This window comes from Brienomyrus brachyistius, chromosome 3, assembly GCF_023856365.1.
Source record: "Brienomyrus brachyistius isolate T26 chromosome 3, BBRACH_0.4, whole genome shotgun sequence".
NCBI classification, from domain to species: domain Eukaryota; kingdom Metazoa; phylum Chordata; class Actinopteri; order Osteoglossiformes; family Mormyridae; genus Brienomyrus; species Brienomyrus brachyistius.
The window spans coordinates 6,529,327-6,552,088 of NC_064535.1; the positions used below are offsets into that span (position 1 = coordinate 6,529,327).

The 22,762-nt window shown below is 39.9% G+C and overlaps 1 protein-coding gene across 1 annotated transcript in view; it reads left to right on the top strand.

Annotated features, from left to right (window-relative positions):
- macrod2 (mono-ADP ribosylhydrolase 2) overlaps positions 1–22,762 on the top strand; it is a 430,585-nt gene that overhangs the window by 90,821 nt on the left and 317,002 nt on the right. Inside the window, exon 4 of the mRNA XM_049008306.1 lies at positions 19,723–19,752. Coding sequence (XP_048864263.1) covers positions 19,723–19,752 — 30 coding nt within the window. The remainder of the gene's footprint in view (positions 1–19,722; positions 19,753–22,762) is intronic.

The window sequence follows — 22,762 nt, forward strand, 5'->3', positions numbered from 1 at the left end:
AACTTTGTGCTCATCTAACAGGAGCAATAATTTGCTGGGAGGTTGTCTTTTTGTTATTGCAACAAAAATCTAATTCATGCCTGGCCTATGGATTGTAATCAAGAAGCGGACATATCACTATGTACCCTCCTGCAGTGTATTTTTACCCTAACAATTCACTTGGAGCTAAATAGTTCTCTGAGTGCCACCTTTCCTGTATACCATGGAGCAGAATTTCCCAATTTGGTCTTCTGGGTTCCGAAGGCAGTCGATGTTTTCGGTCCCAGGAGCTGGGAGGGAGTTAAAATGTGGACTATCTGGAGGTCCCTGAGGACTGGGTTAAGAAACACTGCTGTAGAGTAATGTTGATTCAGCTCACTAATACATTCTGGCATCCAATTCCATCAACCTCAAGATTGCTCTGCGTAAGGCTAAATTCAGGCTTTCTAAACATTCAAATTTTAGCATCTTGTATTAGAGGCATTCCTGCTGATTCTGGGCGAACCTTATCATCTGCTGTGAGTCCCTGTGTTAGTGGGTTGTCTGTTGTTTACTCTTTCTCATCATATCTCACACTGTGTCTACTCACTTTTGTCTTGCACACACAGAGCAGTGCGTGCAAGCTGCTATGTAAAGTGCCAGTTCGGTTTTGGTTGCAGATCTCATGTGCAGTTAATACCATTTTCTGGGACATTTGTTATGCTTATTTTGTGACAGTGGTGACTGGACGATAAATAAAGACCATTGTTCTAGAGACAGAGTGAGATTAGATCTGTCTTTCAGCCATTGACTATGCATAGGTTGACCCAACTACATACCTCTGTCTGATATCGGATGAGTTTCATAATTAATAAAAGGCATTTAAACATTACAGTTTCTAAGTATTACCAATTGTGTTTCCAAGTCAGAGAGATGCTGCATATTTGTATGAAGTGTCCTGTCTGACTTAAAATATTTGCAACATTGAGCACAATAATGTTGTTTTTTCTCTGAGCTTCATAGACACTGTAGTCAAATGATTTTTGTGGATTTTGGGTAGTAGCCCTTGATTTGGGCTATAAAAATGGGTAAACAATCTCATTGATCCAATCCACTGTGGTAAATGTTGTGGGTCTTTATTAGTGTGCGTGTGTGTGTGTGTGTGTGTGTGTGTGTGTGAGTGAGTCTAGGCCTGCACGATGTGAAATGTTACTATTGATATTGCATGATCGGCACATGCAGTTGTCGCATTGCAAGAACCGCAGTAGCCAGCTGGGTTGAGCTTGCGTGGCATCTTCATGACGAGATTCTTGAATGGAGGTCATCAATAATTTTCTCTAAAACATGTAAACTTTGTCATAGGAAAGCAAGCCTTGCAATTTTTATGATTCATTTAATGATGGCCACAAAAGTCAGTGTAAAGCATACAGTACTGCTGCTTTTGCAAAAGCTTTGCATGCCAGTCGTAATCATTTTCATCCTTGCTGTTGGATTCCCTCATAGCCGGTGTGGCGCATTTGTGAGGGGAAAAAAAAAAAAAGTGAGGAGGAGAAAAGCAAACAACTGGACACTGAAAGGCATTCACCTTCCATTGTATGGAAATATTTTAGATTCCATACAGGTGATATTTAGGAAAATCAAACGATTTGACAGCACTGTTTTGTGTTGACATAACTCGTGGCAACACCGCCAAGTTATTTGTCAGACACTGTGGCAGATAAGTTGTAATTGACACACATGCAATTTAATTTTGGGTAAATTTTCAATTCTTTTTTTGTTTTATAAATATCACAATATGTATCATAGTATATTCACATCAAGATGTTTGTAGCAAGTGCTTCAATTATGAAGGTATTATGAAGAATTTACCCTAATGCCTTTCTAAGTTTCTTATACTCACACACAGGTTTGTAATTATATCTTTGTGGGGACTCTAAATTCATTTCTATGGGGAAAATTATAATCCAAACATGACTACTGTAATCCCTACCCAGCCCTAACCATAAGTAACCAAACAATTCTTTTGGCATTTTTATCTTTTTTGATTGCATTCACAGATCTCTGTGGGGACTTGGAAAAATGGTCCCCACATCAAAATAACAGGTTTTTATCACATTGTGGGGGACATTTGGTCCCCACAATGCAAAATAATCATATTCCCCACACACACACACACACACGCATGCACACACACAGTAAAAATAAAAAAAAAATCTCAGGAAAAGTCTCAATGTCTGGGAACTTCTGGTGAGCTCCATTGAAGCATCTGTTTTGAGAGCCTTTTCATGTGGAATGAAAATTGGTTGAGCAAAACATGGATACCGTTAATAGGGCTTTCCATTAGGACAGCTGTCGAGTGGAGCTTTCTTCTGGTCTGACCCTTCAGTGGCCACTTCAGTTTTGTTTTTGGTTTGCTTACTTATAAATCCCACTCCAGACTGCAAAATGATGGGAAATACAAAATAAACCACAGTAACTCCATTTCACAAATTTTGCTGTTTCACGTTACGTTTAGTGGTTATCTTCTGACCACTGTGGATAAAACCTTTAATTCACAAAGTACAAAGGAGTGTTAGATTATGATCCTGAAATACTACTTAAAGGAAACAAAACATACACATGCCCCCAAAAGCACATTTTGCACGACTCATTTATACAAAGTTATTACTCCAAAGAACTCCACTCCATGCGAGCAGGACTTAGTTTCTCTTCAAATCTTATGTGCTTCAGAAATACAGGCTTCAGAGTTGTTGTTAGCCTATGATCAGCAAGGTCTCATTTATTATTGTCAAGCCTCTTGAGTTTGACTCTGTCGTTACACCAATCATACTCTGTAATGATGTATTACAAATGGAAATAACGAATGTTGCCGCGCATGCAAGTAATTGTGCAACCTGTGCAGGTTCTGCGTTCAGCCTCTTTGATTATAGGTATTGGTAGCCGTGTTCTGCGGAGTACACATGGCTGCCCGTTAGCTCCTCCCCCCTGCCGTATGTGTTGTTCACTGTTACATTCACATGGTGAAACCCTGATATTGAGGGAAGCATTATGATCACGATTGATCTTATTCAGGCTGAAGTTTCGTACTACTTTTTAAAAAGTGATGAGCTAGTAAATTCTTACCTGAGGGTGTGTTGGTATAAAATTCTTTGGTGTTCTGCTCAACAAATTTTGCCCAGGAATATGATATTTTTCTCATATTACCTGAGACTTGTAAACATTTTATCGATAGTGCTTTGTATATTTTATAACTGTTATACAGGATTAAAATGCATATATCTAAGCGCTGTGAAATTTAACGAGTTGCAATGCATATGTCATGCAGTTGTGTCTCTGGGTATATGTCATTTGTTGATGTAATCTTGTCTGGTTGCACACCTGGTCTGGTCTTTCACTAGCACATGCACACACTTTGCCTTAGCATTCACACAGTGTGGTCCCCAGCGATTCAGTCTCCCAAGAAACCTTGTGTGAAATCTAACATAAATAACATATATAAGTCAGGGCCATTTTCCACAGTTCTGCCATCCACAAAGTAAGGTGTCCTCCGAGGGAGCTGCTCATCTATCCAGAGAGGTTGCTGTTTAAAGGTTCAGAGGGATTATATAGGTGTTCCAGTGAATGCCCCTCCCTCCCCCAGTGGCCCTGGGTGGGACAGAATGGTGGTTGTGTGCAGACTTCACCCCCAAATTATTATTCTTATCACGGGAAAAGTAGCCACTTAGTGCTGCTGGGTGGGCAGCTTCGTCGGAACATCTACTGTTCATGCTTTCTGAAATCTGATAGCGACACAAACAGCGTAAAACAGAGCGAGATCTAGTTCGCTGTGTCCCCATTGGATTCCCTAAAATGTTCCTTTCCTTTCTGCATGTGGAAAGCCTGGCTCATCGCGGTGTTAGAGTGTGGGCCACTAGATGATCAAGTACACTAATTAATAGGGATAAGCCGATTCATATCTTTTCAGGTCTGATCTGCTGATACCGATACAGATTCTAATACACGAGCCCTTTTTACTTTAATATTTTAATATGATATATAAATGTTTACACTTTATATATTAGTAATTTTTTTTAAACTAATAAATACAAAAAAAAAAATCTATGCCGAAAAAGCTTTGATTAGGGCTACTTGTGACATACATAATGTACGGTTCTACCTCGTTTGTAAGTCTTGTTTTAAGCATTTGAGACATTTGCCGTTCAGTTTGAATATCTTCCAAGCAAGGACACGCAAGTGGCGAATGCTTAAAATGCCCCGCAATTTTTCTCCCTCTGGCAACAGCGTCCTTTACACTTGTGATAGCAGCCCGTAGAGTAAACTGTAAACTGTAGCAAGTGTGCAAACCAGCCCGAGCTAGCGACTCCCAGAATCACTCATTGCTTTCTTCATGTCACTTGCGTTGTCTCGCACAATTGCATGCACTTTGTTTAGTAGGATTTTCCACTCAACGCTGCTACCACCTCTCTAAACTTTGTTTTTACAAAGATTGCAAGTAGCAATCTGAATTGTAGCACCTCTGCTAATTAATTGACCAAGGCAGGTGAGTTCCCTTTTGATGATTTCTTTTTATTTACCATGACAATTTGGGTATAGTTTGGAAATAGAAAACATATGGATATAGTCATAATTTAATTTAGATTTGTTGAGCGATATCAACAAAATGAAATCATGAGAAGATGTAAAATACCCATGACACAAAATTATAATGTAATTTTCATTTTTATCAGCTATTAATGTACTCTTTGTATTATAATAAAAGTGATTGTGCCACTGTTCTCCATATTACAGTATGGCAATTCACAAGTCTTTTTCACCAGAGGATGAGCCCTTCAGTTCTAAAGCATCTTGTATTTCCGCTACGACTTTTGATACTAAAAGAGAGTTTTTCACAGAGTGACTCCATTTTGTCTTACTTTAACCTTCCCTACGCTTGAGTAAACTTATTTGCATTTGTCATTATTTCTGTTTATTCTTTTTGTGTGAGGTAGAAAAGGTTTTGGGCTGTAATATTCAAGATTTTTTTTGGGTCCCTTTAAATGATGTTTCTTCTCATTCACATAAACACTATAATTTAAGCATTTTAGGATTTGGGCCATTGCAACCCATGACTTTGTAATGGAGTGTGGGTGAAATCCATGAGTAAACAGAGGATGGGCTGCTAACTGAGGTACCCAGCTGTGAATGACCATAGGTAAAATGTCAGTGAGAATTATATGCTTGTGTATATATGCTGTATTTATATATGCATATTTTATATATTAGTGTTCTAGTGATTTAGTGTGCAGGCAAATAAGAGAATGCTGGCCGAAATACTTACAGCCACCTGTGTGTGCATCTGCTGGGGAGCACATATCATGTGACCATATCACATGGTGGATCTTAAACCTTTGTCCTGGCAGATAAATCCCACGCAGTGTCTTGGGTTAAACACGTTTATGTGATCCTCTGCAGCTGCTCGAGTGTCCCCTTTTTTAACTAGAATCTATTTATTTCAGGAGTACTGCTATCTGTAAGAGTTCAGTCTGCTCCAATTCTTCATGATGCTGTATAAAATGATTTATGTATGTTTTGCTTTTAAACAGCTTCTGTCCTCTGTTCAAAAAAGTGTCTAACGGGGAAGGGGGGGGGGGGGGCATGTTTCGGGGCTGAGTCCCTAATGTCTAGACTGGCTTGTAGCAGCATATCGCTGACGTCTGGACAGCAGTGACATATCGTATATATTATATATTTTCAGGAGACAATTCCTGTATTTATATAAGAGTTAAATATGCCCAGGAGACCTGGTCTGAGATTGGGTATCTGCAATCTGAGTGCCAGCCAGGATTGACATGGGGCTGTTACTTGATTCAGACTTGATTTGGTCAAATTGAAGAATGAATAGGTTTCCTTTATGAAAGAAGGGGAATTGGGGGGGGGGGGGGGGTTACGGTGGTTAAAGAGAATTTCTGAGCTACCTGAGCAAATGGAATAGTATGAAAAAAACAAGTATATTTTCTATAATTCTTCATAAAAGGACATATCTAGTGTTGTTGAGAAATTTAAGATGGCTAGTTGACTGTAATTCGAGGTAGCATTGGATCACCTGCCCTCAGCAGCATGTCATTTAGACTTCAACTGCAATATCAGAAGCAGTTCCTCTCCATTTGAAAATATTATGGCTCCTTAAATGATGACCGGAGGGTTAGAAAATTTAAGAATGATCCATTTCCTGTAAAGCACGGAGTCCTGTCAGGGGTTATTCCAAGACTACCTGTGTGCTCAGATTTCCTGGCCTCCGCCTGCAGGATATTTTCGTTTTTAGCTATTTCGTTTTCTTTGGTCCTTCTTAACAGATACCGTGAAGTACCAAACAACACGAGGAACTGTGTGTTCTGTGGGTTGCTTAGATAAACTAGAGCCTTATTTATCCTGTCTGCTAATTATATTTCGCAAAACGGCAATTAAGAACCTGGTGGCATGGTAGCTTGCATAAAGTTCTAATTAACTTCAGAATGTAATTCAAGATGTAGCATATGAAATTGATTTTATTATATTCAGTCACGTTCGGGCAGAAGACCAGTACTATTACCTTATGCCTAGTAGAACGCACAAAATGGACACGCAAACCCCATTTTCACTTACTCACTGAGATCTTGCTTTTATCAAAGGGCACCTGGAGTCTTTATAAGGTATGGCATGCGAGGTTCTGATCCCTTGGCACTCTTTCACATTGTCACACTCTTACTGGGAAAACTTGCAAGGATCGTGTGTGTGTTTACGCATGCCTTTAAGGTAACTTTTATCCCTTTTAATATAAAGTACAGTGCCGTAGTGGCATTAATTTGAGCCAATTAAATTCATCGAAATGCTTTGTGAGTGTTTCTAATGCATGGCGTGGCCTTGTGTTAACAAATAAATGCTTTTAGCCTTGTCATAAGTCAGAAATTACTTATTGCAATTATGAAGTGCATTCACCAAGTTGTGCTTTTAAATAATTGGCTCATCGTAGCTGTATTGCAATTTTCAGAAAAATAGTCTAGTTATTGTGATATCATGCATGGTTTAAAAACTTCCACTCAGCTTCCCTGTACTTTCTCCAGCATTTAATTTTATTACTAGTCATCATGCCCATTGTTCATTTCTGACATTACTTTTCACTTTATCAACTTTCAAGTTGAAACAGAAACAAAGAAACAGAAAGTCACCACGTTTTCCTGACAAATGAGATCCTCATCTTTCAGAGCCACATGGCCGTCTTGCCCGTAGAATGATAAAATCATTGCTTTAGTTTTGACAGTTCAAAAAAATTCTTTGTTAAAATGGTTTCTTGGAAAGAGAATATTGGAATGCTTTGCTTTATTTCCCAGCTGCTGGAAAACAGGACATATGTAAAGAGTTAAAATGTACACTGTACCTTTGATGGTGGTATGGCCCTGACGGATTTATTAAACAGAGCCTATGTACCTGAAAACCAGTCTTCAAGCTCTGAAATATCCCAGTCTGACAGTACTTGTCTATGCACTGTTTAATCCCACCATCTTCATTGTATTGTGCTTTATTCCCTAACTATATTTGTCAAGTCCAACACTTGACTGATCCTTGTTATGTCGCTTAAACAGAAAAGGCTCTTACTCCTAGCAAATACTGTAGGCTGCATTAGGGAAAGTGGCACTCCCAGCTGACAAGGCTTTGATGTGAAATTAATATTGCGATCCTTTATCCTTCCTATAAAACTGTCACAATTAACCCTCATAAATTTTGTATTATGGTGACACTTTGCATGTTGAATCATTTACACTGGCAAATTGCGCATACCTGATTTTTGTAAAGAAAAAAAATCTTTCTGAATTAAATAGCAATATGAATTTAATTTTTAAACGTTGATTTGTTGACCAGTGGTATCGGGTTGGCAGTAAACTGCCTGTATATTTACCGAAGGCTTCCTTACTCCTGTTAAACGGTGATCTAAACAAAAATGCGTGCTTGGAAGCTTCAGCTGTTCAGCTGTACTCTCTTTCATACAGGTGCATGTGTGTATATTTGTATGAGTAAGTATCCTTTTGCTACCATGCACAAAAAAAGTTTTGCTCCACAATCTATACCCACTACTAGTGGAAAATAGGTGTGGTAGGAAAGCAGCGAACTCTAGTGAGCTATTGTACAATGATGAATCCAATCGTACAACAATGATAAAAAACAATTAAATACTATCAACGATTAAAAAGCCAATCAGTAACTTTTTCAAAGCGCCTCAGCATCACTGATGTCTTCAGGTAGCGTGTTCCGTATTTTTGGAACATAATGACGAAAATCTGCCCTCACCGCTGTGCTCATATTTCACTCTCTGAATACTCGCATCCAGAAGTGGTAGATCGCCAAATTCTACAGGGAGTGTTAAACTTAAGAAGGTCAGTAATGTATGAAAGTGCAAGTCCAATTAATGCTTTATAAGTAAGTGAAAGGATCTTAAAATCTATTCTGAAAGACACTGGTAGGTAGTGGAGGATATTCAGGATTGGTGTGATATGATCCGTTTTCTAAGGTCTTGTTAATATTCTGGCAGCAGCATTCAGAATTACTTGTAATGTTGTAATGTAACATAAGTATTTTTCTGAAAACCAGTAAAGAAAGGAATCCCAATAGTGAAGGCAGCAATAATAATAATAGCGTGTCAATTTTTCAGCATCATTAAGTGATTAAAAATACTCTTTTCTTTGCTTTGATCCTCAGATGACAAAATACTGTCTTTGTAATGTACTGAAAGTGGCTTTTAAAACTTAGTTCACAATCAAATAATACACCCAGATTTTTAGCCTCAGGTTTTCTCTGTGATATTATACTGTCAAGCCTTCACTTCAGGTTATCCCTTAGTATCCAGGGATCCATGGCAGTTACTTCTGTGTTTTTTTCTTCCTTAAGTTTTAGGAAGTTGTTCTACATCCTTTCATTTACAACACTAAGCTCCACTGACACATACTACTGGATACCAAAACGTCTAAGCAATGTGGTAAAAATTGATAATCAATAGTGTCAAACGCAGCACTAGGATGCAACAGAACTATAATGGATGCCTTGTTTGCATCTGTGTTACGCCAAAGATCATCAACTACGTTTTATAATGTTGTCTCTGTACGAGGGCCGCCACTGGAGATTTTGGGCCCATGAAGCATATGATATTGGCCCCCAACCTAGTTCAATCCAGTTATGTTTCAAATTTTTTTTTTTTTTGAAAATTTATACTGTGGTGGATTTTCAAACCTAACCCTGCAGTTATTATGAACAGTATTATCTTGGGAAGCTTTCTTAAGTCCAGGTCCAGCTTCAGCACATTTAAAAGAATGTAGAAAAGTGCCTAGTGTAAGTGATGTATTATCAATGTGTAGTACTCGTTTTGTAAATAAATAAAATGTTTGCTCGCACGCCACAGTAGGGGTGAAGTCAAATCTTTTTGGCACTGCTGTATCAAGAGGATTGATGTGAGTGTGCACTGAAAAAAAGTCTATGAAGGGATGAGCATTGCCTTAATGGTGTAATGCGCCGTTTTTCCCCGAACCTGCCTCTGCTAAACACAGTCAAGGCCAGAATAAGTCACCAGAATTATAAAGCTGTCAGTGTGTTCTACTGAATCGTTTTAGCCGTTAACTCTAAAGGCTGTTTCTACTATAACATGCCAGCTATCAAAAAGGGGCCAGCAGAACTGATTTATTTATTTATTTATTTTTAACCACTGGTTGTGTAAAGGTGTATTTGGACAGAGATAAACAAAACACTGCAAGCATTTAAAGCCAATCTTCATTGTCAGAATGGGTTCAAGGGAAAGGCCTGCTGTAATTCCCTTCTATCTGTTTGTCTTAGCTTGTGAGTCTGGTCTCAGTGGCTTTTGTGCAATGCTAGCGGGGGAATTTGTTTTGGCCATACATGCTTGGCTTTTGGTTAAACAGCTTTAGTCTCTTCTGTATGTTTGGATATGTGCAGAAGAGAAGCGGTGTGTGTGGGGGGGGGAGGGTGTGCGTGCTGGGGACTCTTGGATTGTTTGGCTTTTTATTTACCTTTATTTACTAACAAAAGGAGTATATAGCAGTATTATGTGAACTAGATAAGTGGTACTCTGTCAGAGTTGCAACTACAGGCTTCCTTTTCAAGGCAATATAATTTTTCTATTGACTTTGCTAATCTTTATTCTCTAGTTTTTTTTTCTTTGCATGCCCTTCCAGCCTTCACTGACACCCAGTGACTTCCCTATTTTTTCAAAGGCAATCAATACCGTATATTTGAGTGTGTCCGCCCCTGATAGCTTTATGTTGGGAAATCTGGGAAAGGTAGTCAGAAAATTATAGCCACGCAGCACAGAGAAGGGGTAATATGTATGTACCAGCTGCAGGATACTTAGGTCACGAACTCACAAGGTCACACCTCAGCAATTGTCTGACCTGATGATGTAATTCTTTTGACCAATACAAATATTTGCACCGGGCAGTAATCTCACATGACACAACATGCCATGTGCAGGTTTTGTAAGATGATGAGGTGATCTTGAATTTGAATTTCTCATTCACATTTTATTAAATTCATAATATAATGACAGAAAAATTCAGTTCAGTTGGCAATGAACATTTGTATAATTTTGTTCCTTGTACTGCAAATATCAGTTATTTCCCAGCGATTTTAGGGATCAGTGAGCTTTGTGGCCAGGGTAAATTGTGCTCATCACCTTCTGAATTGAATATTGTTTGTCCTTTGGCAACGTCATGCTATTCAGATTTTAAAAAGCAGTTGCGGCAGAATACTTTGCAAGTCGTGCATCCTTTGTTCTCACTTAACTGTCTGATGCCTTCCTGTCATGTTCCATAGCAGGAAGAAGAGTGAACACGGTAAAAAAAGAAACTAGGCATCACTGTGGCGCACTTTGCTATGAAAGACATACTCAGGTGTGGTCAAGACTGCATTAGTACATTGTGCTTATATACAGATGCCAAAAGTTTAAGTGGCTATTCAGAGGATGAACAGGACTAAAACTGTTTATTTTCCCTTTAACTGCTTGCCCAGTGTGTCATTATCTCATGTATATGGCAAATCGTGAGGTAGATTCCTTTCCATGTCTCAGTGAATTCATGCATGGTGCTGTCATAGGATGCCACCTTTGCAATAAGTCGGTTTGTAAAATTTCTTCCCTGCTAGATATTCTATAGCGGGGTTGGCGAGTGCTGAGGCACATAGTGCGTAAAAGTCGCTGATGCTCTGCTGACTCAATAACAGCAGACTTCCAAACTTTTTCTGGCATTAACCCCAGTACAGAAACTGTGCGATGGGAGCTTCATGGAATGGTCTTCCATGGCTGAGCAGCTGCATGCAAGCCTCACATCACCAAGCGTGATGCCAAGTGTCTGATGGAGTGGCGTAAAGCGCGCTCTCACTGGAACCTAGAACAGTGGACACAAGTTCTGTGGAGTCACTAATCATTCTTCTGTGTCTGGCAGTCTGATAGCCCAGTCTGGGTTTGGTGGATGACAGGAGAACATTTCTTTTTGTAGTACGTTGTGCCAACTGTTAAGGCTAGTGGAGGAAGGATAATGATATGGGGTTGGGCTAGGTGCCCAACTTACACCTAGACCAGACATTTTGGACAATTCTATGCTTCCAACTTTGTGGGACCAGTTTTGAGAAGGCGCTTTCCTGTTCCAGTATGACTGTACTCCAGTGCACAAAGCAAGTTCTATAAAGACATGGTTTGGTTGAGTTTGGTGTAGAAGAACTTCACCAGCCCACTCGGAGACCTAACCTCAACCACATCAGACACCTTTGGGATGAGCTAGAATGGAGATTGTGAGCCAGGCCTTCATGTCCACCATCAGTGGTCTTCTGGATGAATGAACAAGAATTCCCGTAGGCATGCTCCAAAACCTTATGGAAAGCCTTCCCAGAAGCGTGATAACTGTTATAGCTGCAAAGGGGGGACCAGCTCCATATTGATGCCTATGGATGCAGAATGGGATGTCATAAAAGTTCATGTAGGTATAATGGTCAGGTGTGTGTGGGTGGTTTATGTGTATATTACATTGTGGTGACTAAAAGTCTTGTATTTTGTTTGGTTAGTTTTGGTTAAGGTTAGGGCTGCGTAGGGGTTAAGGTTGTCATTGTTGCGATTACAGTTTTTCCCATAGAAATGAATGGATGGTCCTTGTAAAGGTGTGTGTGTGTGTGTGTGTGTGCACCCACACACAAGTCCATTTCATTAAGAATGCTTACTAAATAGCCACTTTTTTTATGTAATTCTGAATTGTCCTTTAACTATAAATAACTGATCGTTATTATAATTACAAAATGTAATTTAGCTGTGTTTTCAGCAACAGACGCTGAAGTTTGTCTTCCGAGTAGGCTACCTTTTCCCCTTGTAGATATAATTAAAGCATGAGAGACAGAAAGACAATAGGTATACTGTTTATTAACCAGAAGGTCAGAAAGTATTGATGGAAACGTATATCTCCTGAAGTTCCTCGAAACTATTAACGGTACATTTCCTTCATGCATTGCGGTGCGTTCTGTGTGAAATGATAGGGATATTTATGGTGTTCATTTTTCTTTTAAAATTGTTTGCTTTTAGTTCTATAGTTTGAACTATGCAAAAATGACTCTGTGCTTCATCTTCATTTGCAAAAAATGCAAAGTCACCAAATGCAGAGTATTAACTAGTTTCTTTGCAGGTACGATAAGGTCGTTTGTGAGGAAGACTGCAGTATATTCATATCAGTGACGGTCTCTGTCATGCCAGGCAGGCTTATGATAATGTTCAGGTTGAATGGTGGGCTAACAGGACCAGCCAGACTTGCTTCATGTGGATGCCTCTGGCTTTGGGGAGTTATCTGACTGAGCCGCAAAACACCTGTGCAGCCTGTCCCCCATGACGGCACTCTGTGTATCCACCTTAACCCCCCCCCACCCCCCAGCTCTCCCCCTTCCCCTCTTTGGGCTTGTTCTAATGCTGCAGCACTGCTGGATTTGGTTTAATTTGGTTTGGTTTTGAATAAGATTCACCTCCTTTTTCTGTACATGCCTGACAGGTAAAGGTCAGTGTGTGTATGTGTTAACCTGTACCTATTAAAGGAAATTAGAATTCTTTCTCTAAAATTTTGAATATCCCAGAAGGCCCTTGAATAATTTAAAATCAGAATAGATATGCTGTGCTAAGCTGCATAATTCCACAGGAATGGCAGCATTATTCGTTGGCCAATGATGAGCCGTCTGGTTTTTAGCTTAAACAAAGTACAAGAAGTTGTAATGGCAACATGATTGGGGAGAGCCTTCTTTTCGGCATCCACAAGTGAGGTTTTTGGCACTCCAGCAATGTCAGCTGATGTTTAACTGGCCATGCTTTAGCCCAGAACGTCCATCGGTGGCGATTTTCTGTGATGGAGCCCCAGGGTCATGGAGAAAAGCCTGGTTCATGAAAGGGTGCCTTGCAGTGGCTGAATTCTCCTATTTCCTTATGTAAAAATTACTGCATCAAGGGAACGTACAAAACGGTATGTGTGAGTAAGAGGTGGAAGAGCACATGTTTTACCCATGATATGTACCTGCTCAGTGGAGAGGGAAAATATGGGAAATAATGTGTGCAATATCAATGTCTTTTTATTTTACATTCATAGGATGGTGCTTTAATAATGTCGAAGTACTACATTCACATTATATATCACTTTTTGGTAACAGTATGTACAATTTATGCCACATTTCTATTAAATGGGTGAGATTTAATTACAAGCAATTCTATCATTCCTTGTGCTAACAGTCAAACGGATGACAACTGACTGATCCGCTAGTCAGCCCCCCATTCTCCCTGCTGTTTAGCATCACCACTTCTAATATAGTTTTTTTTTTAAAGGAAAGCAATTTTTATGCAAGACACTCATAGTAGTGGAAGGTGTCCAGTTTAATGTATTGTTATTCAAACAGAAAATGGTATTCCTTTTTATGTTAAGTATAGTACAGTTAAGGCCCTCCTTGTCTGCCAGGTAACTTGCAAAGGCAGTGTACTGTAGACAATTTGTTATTGGAAGATGATTTAATCATGTGGCAATAACTATAATAACAAAAATTAGAGTATAAGCACACAAGTCTGTGGTCAGGCAGGTCTCAACTCATCTCCTATTGAAGAATTTTATTAGACAGAATGTAAGAACCACAGAACACAGATAGTGGTTGTGCTTGTTTTATTGGTTCTTTTGTTGTTTACTCAGCTGTTGGAAGGACCTTAGTGTTCTACATGGCAGGAAAGATGAAGATGCTGCCAGTTCAGAATATTTAGCAGGTAATCATGATGACAAGATCAGCATGTTTTCTTCCAGGTGCTCATATGCGGAACCTTGAAAAGCACTGTGTCCTTCATATTACAGTCACAACAGTAAAGACATGGTCGTATACTGTATTAAAATACCTTAAGCATTGGAATCATTTCTTGTCTTTGGGTTTTGCATAAGACGTCAAACTCCCCCATCCTTTCAACAAAGAAAAATATTTTTTTTCAGACCTGTTTGCTTTGTAATTAGTGTGGCTTGGTTTATGGAAAATTTGAAATAGTTTTCAGCATTGAAAATGAACCATCTTCAGGATTTTGTGCATGTGTCCCCTCAGTTACTCTTTCTGGAATTATTGCGGAGCAGCAGTGACCAAAGCACTGTATTTAAATTTAATTGAAGAATAGACTTATGAATAAATATACACATTTTTAAAAGAATGTGTATTCCTTATATTTCAGGTAGTAGTTAATGTAATTTGATCTGTGCTGACATTGTTGTATCAAAGGAATGTATGCAAACCAGATACTGTATACGTGGGCAGCTCTTTAACTTTAAGGTCGGGTGTCTGTTAGGCAAAAAAAACTGGGGCATCACTCAAGTTAATTTGTTTGGTTTTGCTGCTTTCTTGTCATGGGGCAGGGACTTGCTATAACATACCTCCGTACTTGGGTCCTCCATTCTTGCATATAGGCAGCGTGATCCCTAATGTACCACTTTATTGCAGCAGGTTATCTTGACGTTTGCATTTTGTTAAACAGATTATTTATCCTATTTTCTGTCCCCCACAATAAAACGTTGTATATGTATCTGCTTACATGGGTGAGTAAGGAAGTGCTCCAGAGAAGGTGATGACTCGTGAACCGTTCCCTCAGCAAGATGGAGACCAGCTCGGTAGCTAATGAGACGCTGCAATGGCACATTGTGGCTGGGACAGTGATGCTTTTTGACCCAGAACCCTGCTACAGCATGAAAGTAGCTATGAATGGTGGTTGTGGGGGGATGATCACTCTGGCTGTCTTCACAATGAGCTTCTCCCATGAGCGCTTCTAGGCCATGACGAATAGCAAAGGAGACGCCGTCATTGGTCGTGGCTTTTCGCAGAGAAGCTACATGCATTTTTAATGTCTGTGCATGACCATCGCTTCTGAGTACCTCTTTGCATGGAACAGTGTGAAAAGGCAGTCTAGTTACCTGCAATAGGGCTCTCCCCGATCAGCCCACAGGCAGGCTGTTTTATTGATAGTTCTGGACTTGAATGAAAGGACGTTTTACTGCATGTGTCATACAGTCTGCATCTGATTTGGTTGTTTTTGGCAAATGATGGAATTTTTAAATCGTGATTTATAGCATGCCTATTATAAAGCTGTTTTACAAATGCCAAAGCTTGTTACTGGGCTCTATGGGATGCAAGGCATAGGACTTGTTTAAAGCATGGCTTTTGGAGGTTGTTTTCAGTGCACTAAGCTTGTGGAATTCAAAACACCGAGGTCTAGCTGAAATCAGAGCTGCAATTATAATATGAGGAATCCTAAATGCACATCAAAATGTCTTGTTTTATGCCATGGAGGCTCTGTGCAGGAATAACCCTCTGTGTGCTGGACTTTGAATGATCTCCCTGGGTGCTCCAGTGCCCACGTGCCTGTTCCTGACCTTTGCTTAATTTGGGTTGCTCATTTGAAGACCACGTTCAGTTTTGATTTAGTCTTCAGTCAGCGATTACAGCGTGACAAATACAATGAACTGAAATGCAAACTGTTATTATCTTCTGTATAGCTGGGGGAAGCTGATAGGGAAAACATTAATGCAAAAAGGCTGTTTTTGTAACTTTTTTTTTTTAACTTTTTTTTCTGTTACTTTGTCTCAGTACAACACAGTAGTCCCCTCTGTGTGTCGCCAATGATACCCAGCCCCGAGGCAGGCTGAGGCAACGGCTTCACATTGTGGTGTCCGGCAAGTTCAAAGGGGCAACAGGAAATGGGGTAACCAGCGGCATCTGTAAAAGCAGGCGTGAGGGGCCACAGCTTAATGTTGTCGGGTGACGCTTACTAATGACTCACTGTCTTTCTGAGAGCCTTGGGAGTAATGAGGTGACGATTTACTGGTCTTCCTCTGCGTCTGCCACCTAGTTTCCAACAGTCGCACCTCAAAGGATAAACAAAGGGAGCCTGTTCTACCAGATACCACCCGAGTGCTTATCTCAGTAGACTCCATTCTTCTCTGTTTTGAAGCTAATGACATATGGCACTGTTCGACTGCCACCAAGAACCGAGCTGTACCCAAGCCTTACCACGAGCTGACAGTTTTCCATTATAAATTATTTCAGCCATACCTGAGCTGTACCCATGCTGACATGGCCCTGTTTTCCTGGTAACTCAGAACCTACTTAAAGTACTACAGAACAGCTGAACGTAATTGATTTGTGATGCAAATTTCGTGAATGCTAATTCCGCTAGAGTTTGATGCTAACATAAGACAGCGATTCTCACAGACATGTTAGCAGAAATTAGTGCATAGTAAATCATGATGTACACCATGTGAACAGTGGAAAAGCACTTCTTTGGTTTCATGTCACTGTTGCTCTCTGTCCCAGCATCGCCTATACTCAGTCAGCCCTGCTGCAAGGGAAAACCGGAGCGAGCTGGAACCACGCTGTAACTAGTCCCTCTTTGCATTATGGCTCAGGTACGCCTCAGTTCCTGTTCGCCAGTGGAATAATGCCCACAGTCTTCGTGTATGTGGGCTTCAGTGTGTTCTGGTAAATCTCTGGTTTTGACCCTTGTGCTCTGCTGTGAGGGAAATGAGTTGCATGACAAAGGAAGTGGTTCACACATGTAATGGATGAGTGTGGATTCCTGTGAACCGTCCCGCTTGTATGCGTGTAGATGTGAAGTGTTGTTGGCCTTAAAAAAAATAAATAAAAGGGGACTGAAAACAATGATTTGGTCTTTTAATTTCAGAGGACAGAGCTGATGTTACCTAGTGATTTTAGAATTGAAAAAAAATGGCAGGATTTGAAAGGTGTTGTTTTCCAGATGTGCTTATGCTTTAAAAATGTGTCAGTGGAAATCCCTCTGAATGCATCTGATATGCTAGTGTCTGCCGTAGCCCAAACAGTGGTGCAAATGACCCAGTCTGCTATTTTGACCAGGGTGCTTTGTAGCAGCTGGAGTCTGAATTACTGTTGTCAACCCTATATAGAATCTCTGGCAGAAATGTGCCCATCAGTGCCATGATATGTTAAAATACAGGCCCAGAGTGTAGTGCATGTAGTGCAAGGGGAAAAAATGAAATTTGCATCTCCTCATTTTTCTTTCCCAGGAAAGTTCTCTCTAAGGAAGGTTATGCATGCCCAGGGCTTCAAAGATGAAGATGTGTCCTTGAGTGGCTAAAGGCCGACCAGACTTAGCTCATTGGGTTTATTGTGGCAGAAGTGCACAGGAATACATTCATGGATACCAACCTGCCTGTGAGAAAATCTGCGGCTCAGGTTATTTGCAGATGTTTCCCATTTGCCCCATTGCATACAGCCCCCACTCAGTGGCAAAAGCAAGTTCCATTTCTATTTGGGTTTTATTGTGCCTCCACGCATCTTCCTGTACGCCATTTTGTTTTCACTCTGGATGGGTAAGCACTGCTTTCAGGAGACAATAATCAATGGTGAATTGTGATGAATGGTGTTTGAAGTTGCACCGACATATAATACACTTTCGGTCTGATATATGTCCATAAAAGAATTGATTAGCTTGCAGAAGAAGCAGCATGTAATGTGCAATGCACATTTTCTTCAGCAGACCCTGCTGAGATTAAATGAATAGTTTGTAGTTTCCTCCCCGTTCCTCATTCCCAAGCTCTTGCATAGAGTTCAGCAATAAGGGAATGTCTGCTCTCATCCATTCTGGACTCTCTACATCTTTGCAGATATTATAATGGTGTCAAATTGATTATCCTCCAAGGCTTTTATTCGCCGATTATCTGCTGTGGAGAGTGGAATAAATTAACCGCAACTCTGTAGTGCATTTCCATAATGTCAGGTAATTAGACCTCACTGCTTTTAATTTCAGAGGAACTGGGCGACCACTCAGGACATGGGCATTCCATCACCATGGTGAAGAATAACTCTGGTCTTTGATATTATGTACATCAGTCCCTGATTAAATGACTATTCTTAGAGTAGTGATTGAAATGTTGTCTTGATATGCAAGTCTGTACAAGATGCTCTCCTATTTTCAGCACGGTCTGATCCTCTTGAGCTGAATTGCAGTTGCAGTGTGGATTGTTTTAATGAATTGAGGCATTTATTATGAGGTCATACAATCCTCATTGAACATTTTAAATGGCACTGGTCACTCCACGTTATTTAATAATGGCATGCATGAAAATGACTTTTTAGGAGGGGTGTGAAGGTATTTTTTTTTTTTTTTTTTTTTTATCTTTTCTCATCCATCCATTTTCTGAAATCGCTTATCCTATTCAGGGTCACAGGGGGTCTGGAGCCTAACCCAGAGACTGAGGGCACAAGGCAGGGCACAACCCAGGATGGGGCACTAACCCATCGCAAGGCACACTCACACACCATTCACCCACACATACGCATATATGGGCAATTTAGTTACTCCAATTAGCTTCAGCATGTTTTTGAACTGTGGGGGGAAACCAGAGTACTTGGAGGAAACCCCAAGACCAGTTAGGCTGAAGTTCATACTTTGCCAATCATCATTCCTGTGAAAAACATTCATTTATAGGAACAGTCTGGTAGAAAATTTCTTGTTAATTATTATTTACAGTGGCCTGTTCACGGACCAAGGGAGCAATACATGTCTTTGCACTAACTCTAAGTAATGGTCAGATTTTAATCCCAGTCAATTCTTTATCCTATAGGGGAAAGCTTGTACAGGTAATGAAGAGCTGACTTACAATGTGCTATGTTTAATGAGATCTTCGGGAATCATTAGGCTGTCTTTGAGGTTGTGATGCACTGGTGAATTTACAGTATAGACGTCAGGAGTTATTCTCCCACTCATGAATAGGAGTAGATATTTTTGTGCATTTACTACCTTGTTGTGAACAAAGAAAACGGCTGGGATACGTTTATCTTCTTGCTGTGCATATAACTATAAGACAGTAATTACATGCTGTTTAGATGTCCGAGAACTTCTCCAGCTCAGGCAAGTGATCCTTGGAGCCCGAATACCTAATTAGTTACCTGTAGGCTACTGTCAGACCTTCATACCCTGCGCTCATGTCATACAATGAACGTAACAGAGTGTCTGGCTTTACTGTCCTGACTTTGCATCCTTTCCTGTTTTCCTGATCCTTTAAATGCATCATGGGTTCCAGCAGCCGCAGCAATTAACGCTGAACACCGCAGAACCCGTGAGACTAAGTTTTTAGAAAAGCTGTATCTCTGAATAGTTCTATTTATTCTGAAGGTTATTTGCTTGTTAATATACAAAGTCAATAAATGCTCATCCTCTTCTTTCTGTTTTCCCTGCAGCAAACTCTACTCTTCTTGGCGGCGGAGGAGGTAAGTTTCATAATTTATCTATGGATGTTTTACACAGCATTACATCTTATTAGTTGAATTTTGTGGAATGTATATTGATGGGTATAAGGACCCCTATTCTCTCCGTGTTGTTTCCCTTCATAACTAAGTTTATCACATTTCTCTGATTTATCCATCTTTCATGACAGCCGACTGATGGGATTATGTAGCCCCAAGCACCTCAGTTTGAATAACTATAAATACAGCTGTAAGGATAAACTGTGTGCGGCCCAGTCAGTGAAACATGGCCATTACTTTAGTGTGCTGACAGGGAGCATTTCTGTCATGTGAGCCAAAGGTGACCAACCGTATCCTGAGAAGCGTAACCAGACAGTGACACACTCCTAACCCCAAAGATCCACTTTGCACATACCATGACATGATTGGTGTAATCATTCCATGCAGCCCTGGGCAAAAGGGGGAGGGGAAAAAAAATCAAACCAATTAAATGAAGAATTTTGATCCAGACATGCACAAAATGGGATCAAGGAATTTTTAAAAGGATTGAACCAGGTCATTTTTTTCCCCCCAGTCTGTACCATTGAAATTTCTTGTGTCACTGAGGATTTCTCTGCATGGGCAAAGCCATCTGTGAGCTCATGCTTTGCAGTCCAAGCAGACAATTAGCAGTTCTATAAAAGGGAGCTGAAACACAATCCATATCTAATCGACGGTCCCTAGTGTATCTTATCTGATCTAATGCTTGGTTAAGGCTTCAGAACTCGAGCCATTGTATCAACGAGTCCTGCCAACCAGATCTTTATCTGTGAAAGCAGAGCTTGATCACTTGCTCTGCTCAGTCGGATTTAAGTGAGATCAGGGGTCAGCAGGCCCTTGTATGAGGTGTGTGTGTGGTGGTGGTGGTGGGGTGGGGGGGGGTTACCGCAGATCTATTTCCATTTTCAGTGGTTTTCACATATTTGAACTATTTGAAGTCCAACATAAAGCTTTTTTTTCTGCGGCACCTTTCTGCGTATCGAGTATGTAGTATTTACTTTTTCTTCTTATCTTAATAGTTTTGCAGCGTTCCACTAGTATATAATTGCATGTTTTTTCTGTCATAATTACTTCTGTTTCTGGTTCAGTAAAATGAGTATTGTGAGCACTAGTGAAGTGCACGTTTCCCCGACTACCACCATTATGGTACAAGTGGTGCCTTGCTCACTTATTTTCTGTAAGTATGGATTCTGAAGCTGTTTCATCTCCCCGTTAGTGTGGATCTGTTTCCATATATCAGATTGAGGTGTAAAGATGAATATTGTCATTTTTAACAGTTATTACAGAGAGACATTACAATCAATTCGCCTAGTGAGATGATATTCTAATTTCTTATATTTCCATATTCTTTTGTCCTCTCTGCTATTAATGCAGATTGCATTTGGTATAGTAGTCGGATAAAATGCATCAATGAGAGAAAAAATATCAAATGAACACTAAAATCAACTTTCTGTGAATTATAGTAATACAGTTTGGTTTTTAATATATCATGTTAAAGGCTTGTGTGTAATGCTGATTAATGTTTCAGCTTTGGAGGAAAGTAAACTTAGCCTAGTAAACTTTGCAGAAGAGGATGTCATTTCCGCCCCAAGATACTGCAATCTCATGCAAATACTTTTGTCTTTAAGGGAAATATATTGACTCGACAGATTTTAATTGGATTTATCAGTGGGGAAATTAATTTGAATCTGTAGAGGGACTCTACAGTATCTTGGAGCAGACCACAAAAAAGCAGTTAGTGGTTAAAAAATTTTTTTTTTGTCTGGTTTCTTTCCTGTTTACCTTTCCATACGTTTCCTGTCATTTCTGCGTTCTCTATTCTGTATAATCCGTCTTCGTTTCTTCAGTTCTTTAGATGATTAATATTTGTTTTTCTGGTGACATAGAGACTATTATGTTATATATATATACATGCTTTCGAGCATTGATCCCGTCATCCTCGTTTTCTGTACGCTCCCCTTGAAACATTCCAATGTCTTGTACTGTATTTTGCTTGGCCACCGTGTTCTGTCTTCAATAAATAAATACATTAACAAGATCATTGATACCACTTCACCTTACGAACTGTGCTGGTCTGTATCAAAGGCATATTTTTCCCGACACCTGTTTGTTAAATTGAAGTTAATGAAACTTTACATGATTTGGTCGGGCCACAGATTAGCTTGACAAGCATTATTGTTCATCGCTAAAATTTGGGCAAGGCTTAAAAGTTTCTGGTCAATTGATGGCACCTGCTGACTGTGTTTTTTCTTGTTTGTGAATTTTAGCACAGTACACACTAGTTGATGTCTTCCTTGGGAAGGTGTGGTCAAGTGGTTTCCTTTGGTATGCCGGAAAAAAGTTATCTTAATTAGAAGATTGCTGTGGTTCACAGCAACACATTCTCCCTATGGCATTTTTCACCGCGCTCAGTTCCCAAGACAAAACCACAGAATTCATTGTTTGTGTAGTACTCGAGCTATATTCCCGTCTGTTATTCTCAGATTGTTTGCAGTGTGCAGTTGAACAGTTGAAATGAGGGATGTATGCCAAGTTTTGGCATTGTCTTATTTTTTTTTGCCATGAAAAACATCTGTCTCAGAGGCACCAGGATATTCTTTCAGATTGACATTCTTGGGTCAAATCTATATCAATATCTATTTCTATGTTTCTGTTTTATTGCTGTTGTACAGCTGATTTTGTATCTTGCCAATAATGCTGACCGCAAAAGGATAGTAACCTCTGGGTGTAAATACAGTTCAGTCCTACATTCGATGAGAAATTAACAGTCAACGGAATAACGAAATGGCAACAACATGGTCAGTAGGTCTAGGATATAGAGACAACTCATTTGATGAGTTGCAACTTTAAATACTCTGTTCAAACAGTCACATAATTATAATGTCCTGAGTGTCTGCAACTTGATGATATTTAAGATTGGATGCATAAGGCCCTTTAAATGTCTGTTTGTACCTAGAATGTGCTAGAGAAAGGAAATGCGGATCTAGACACAGAA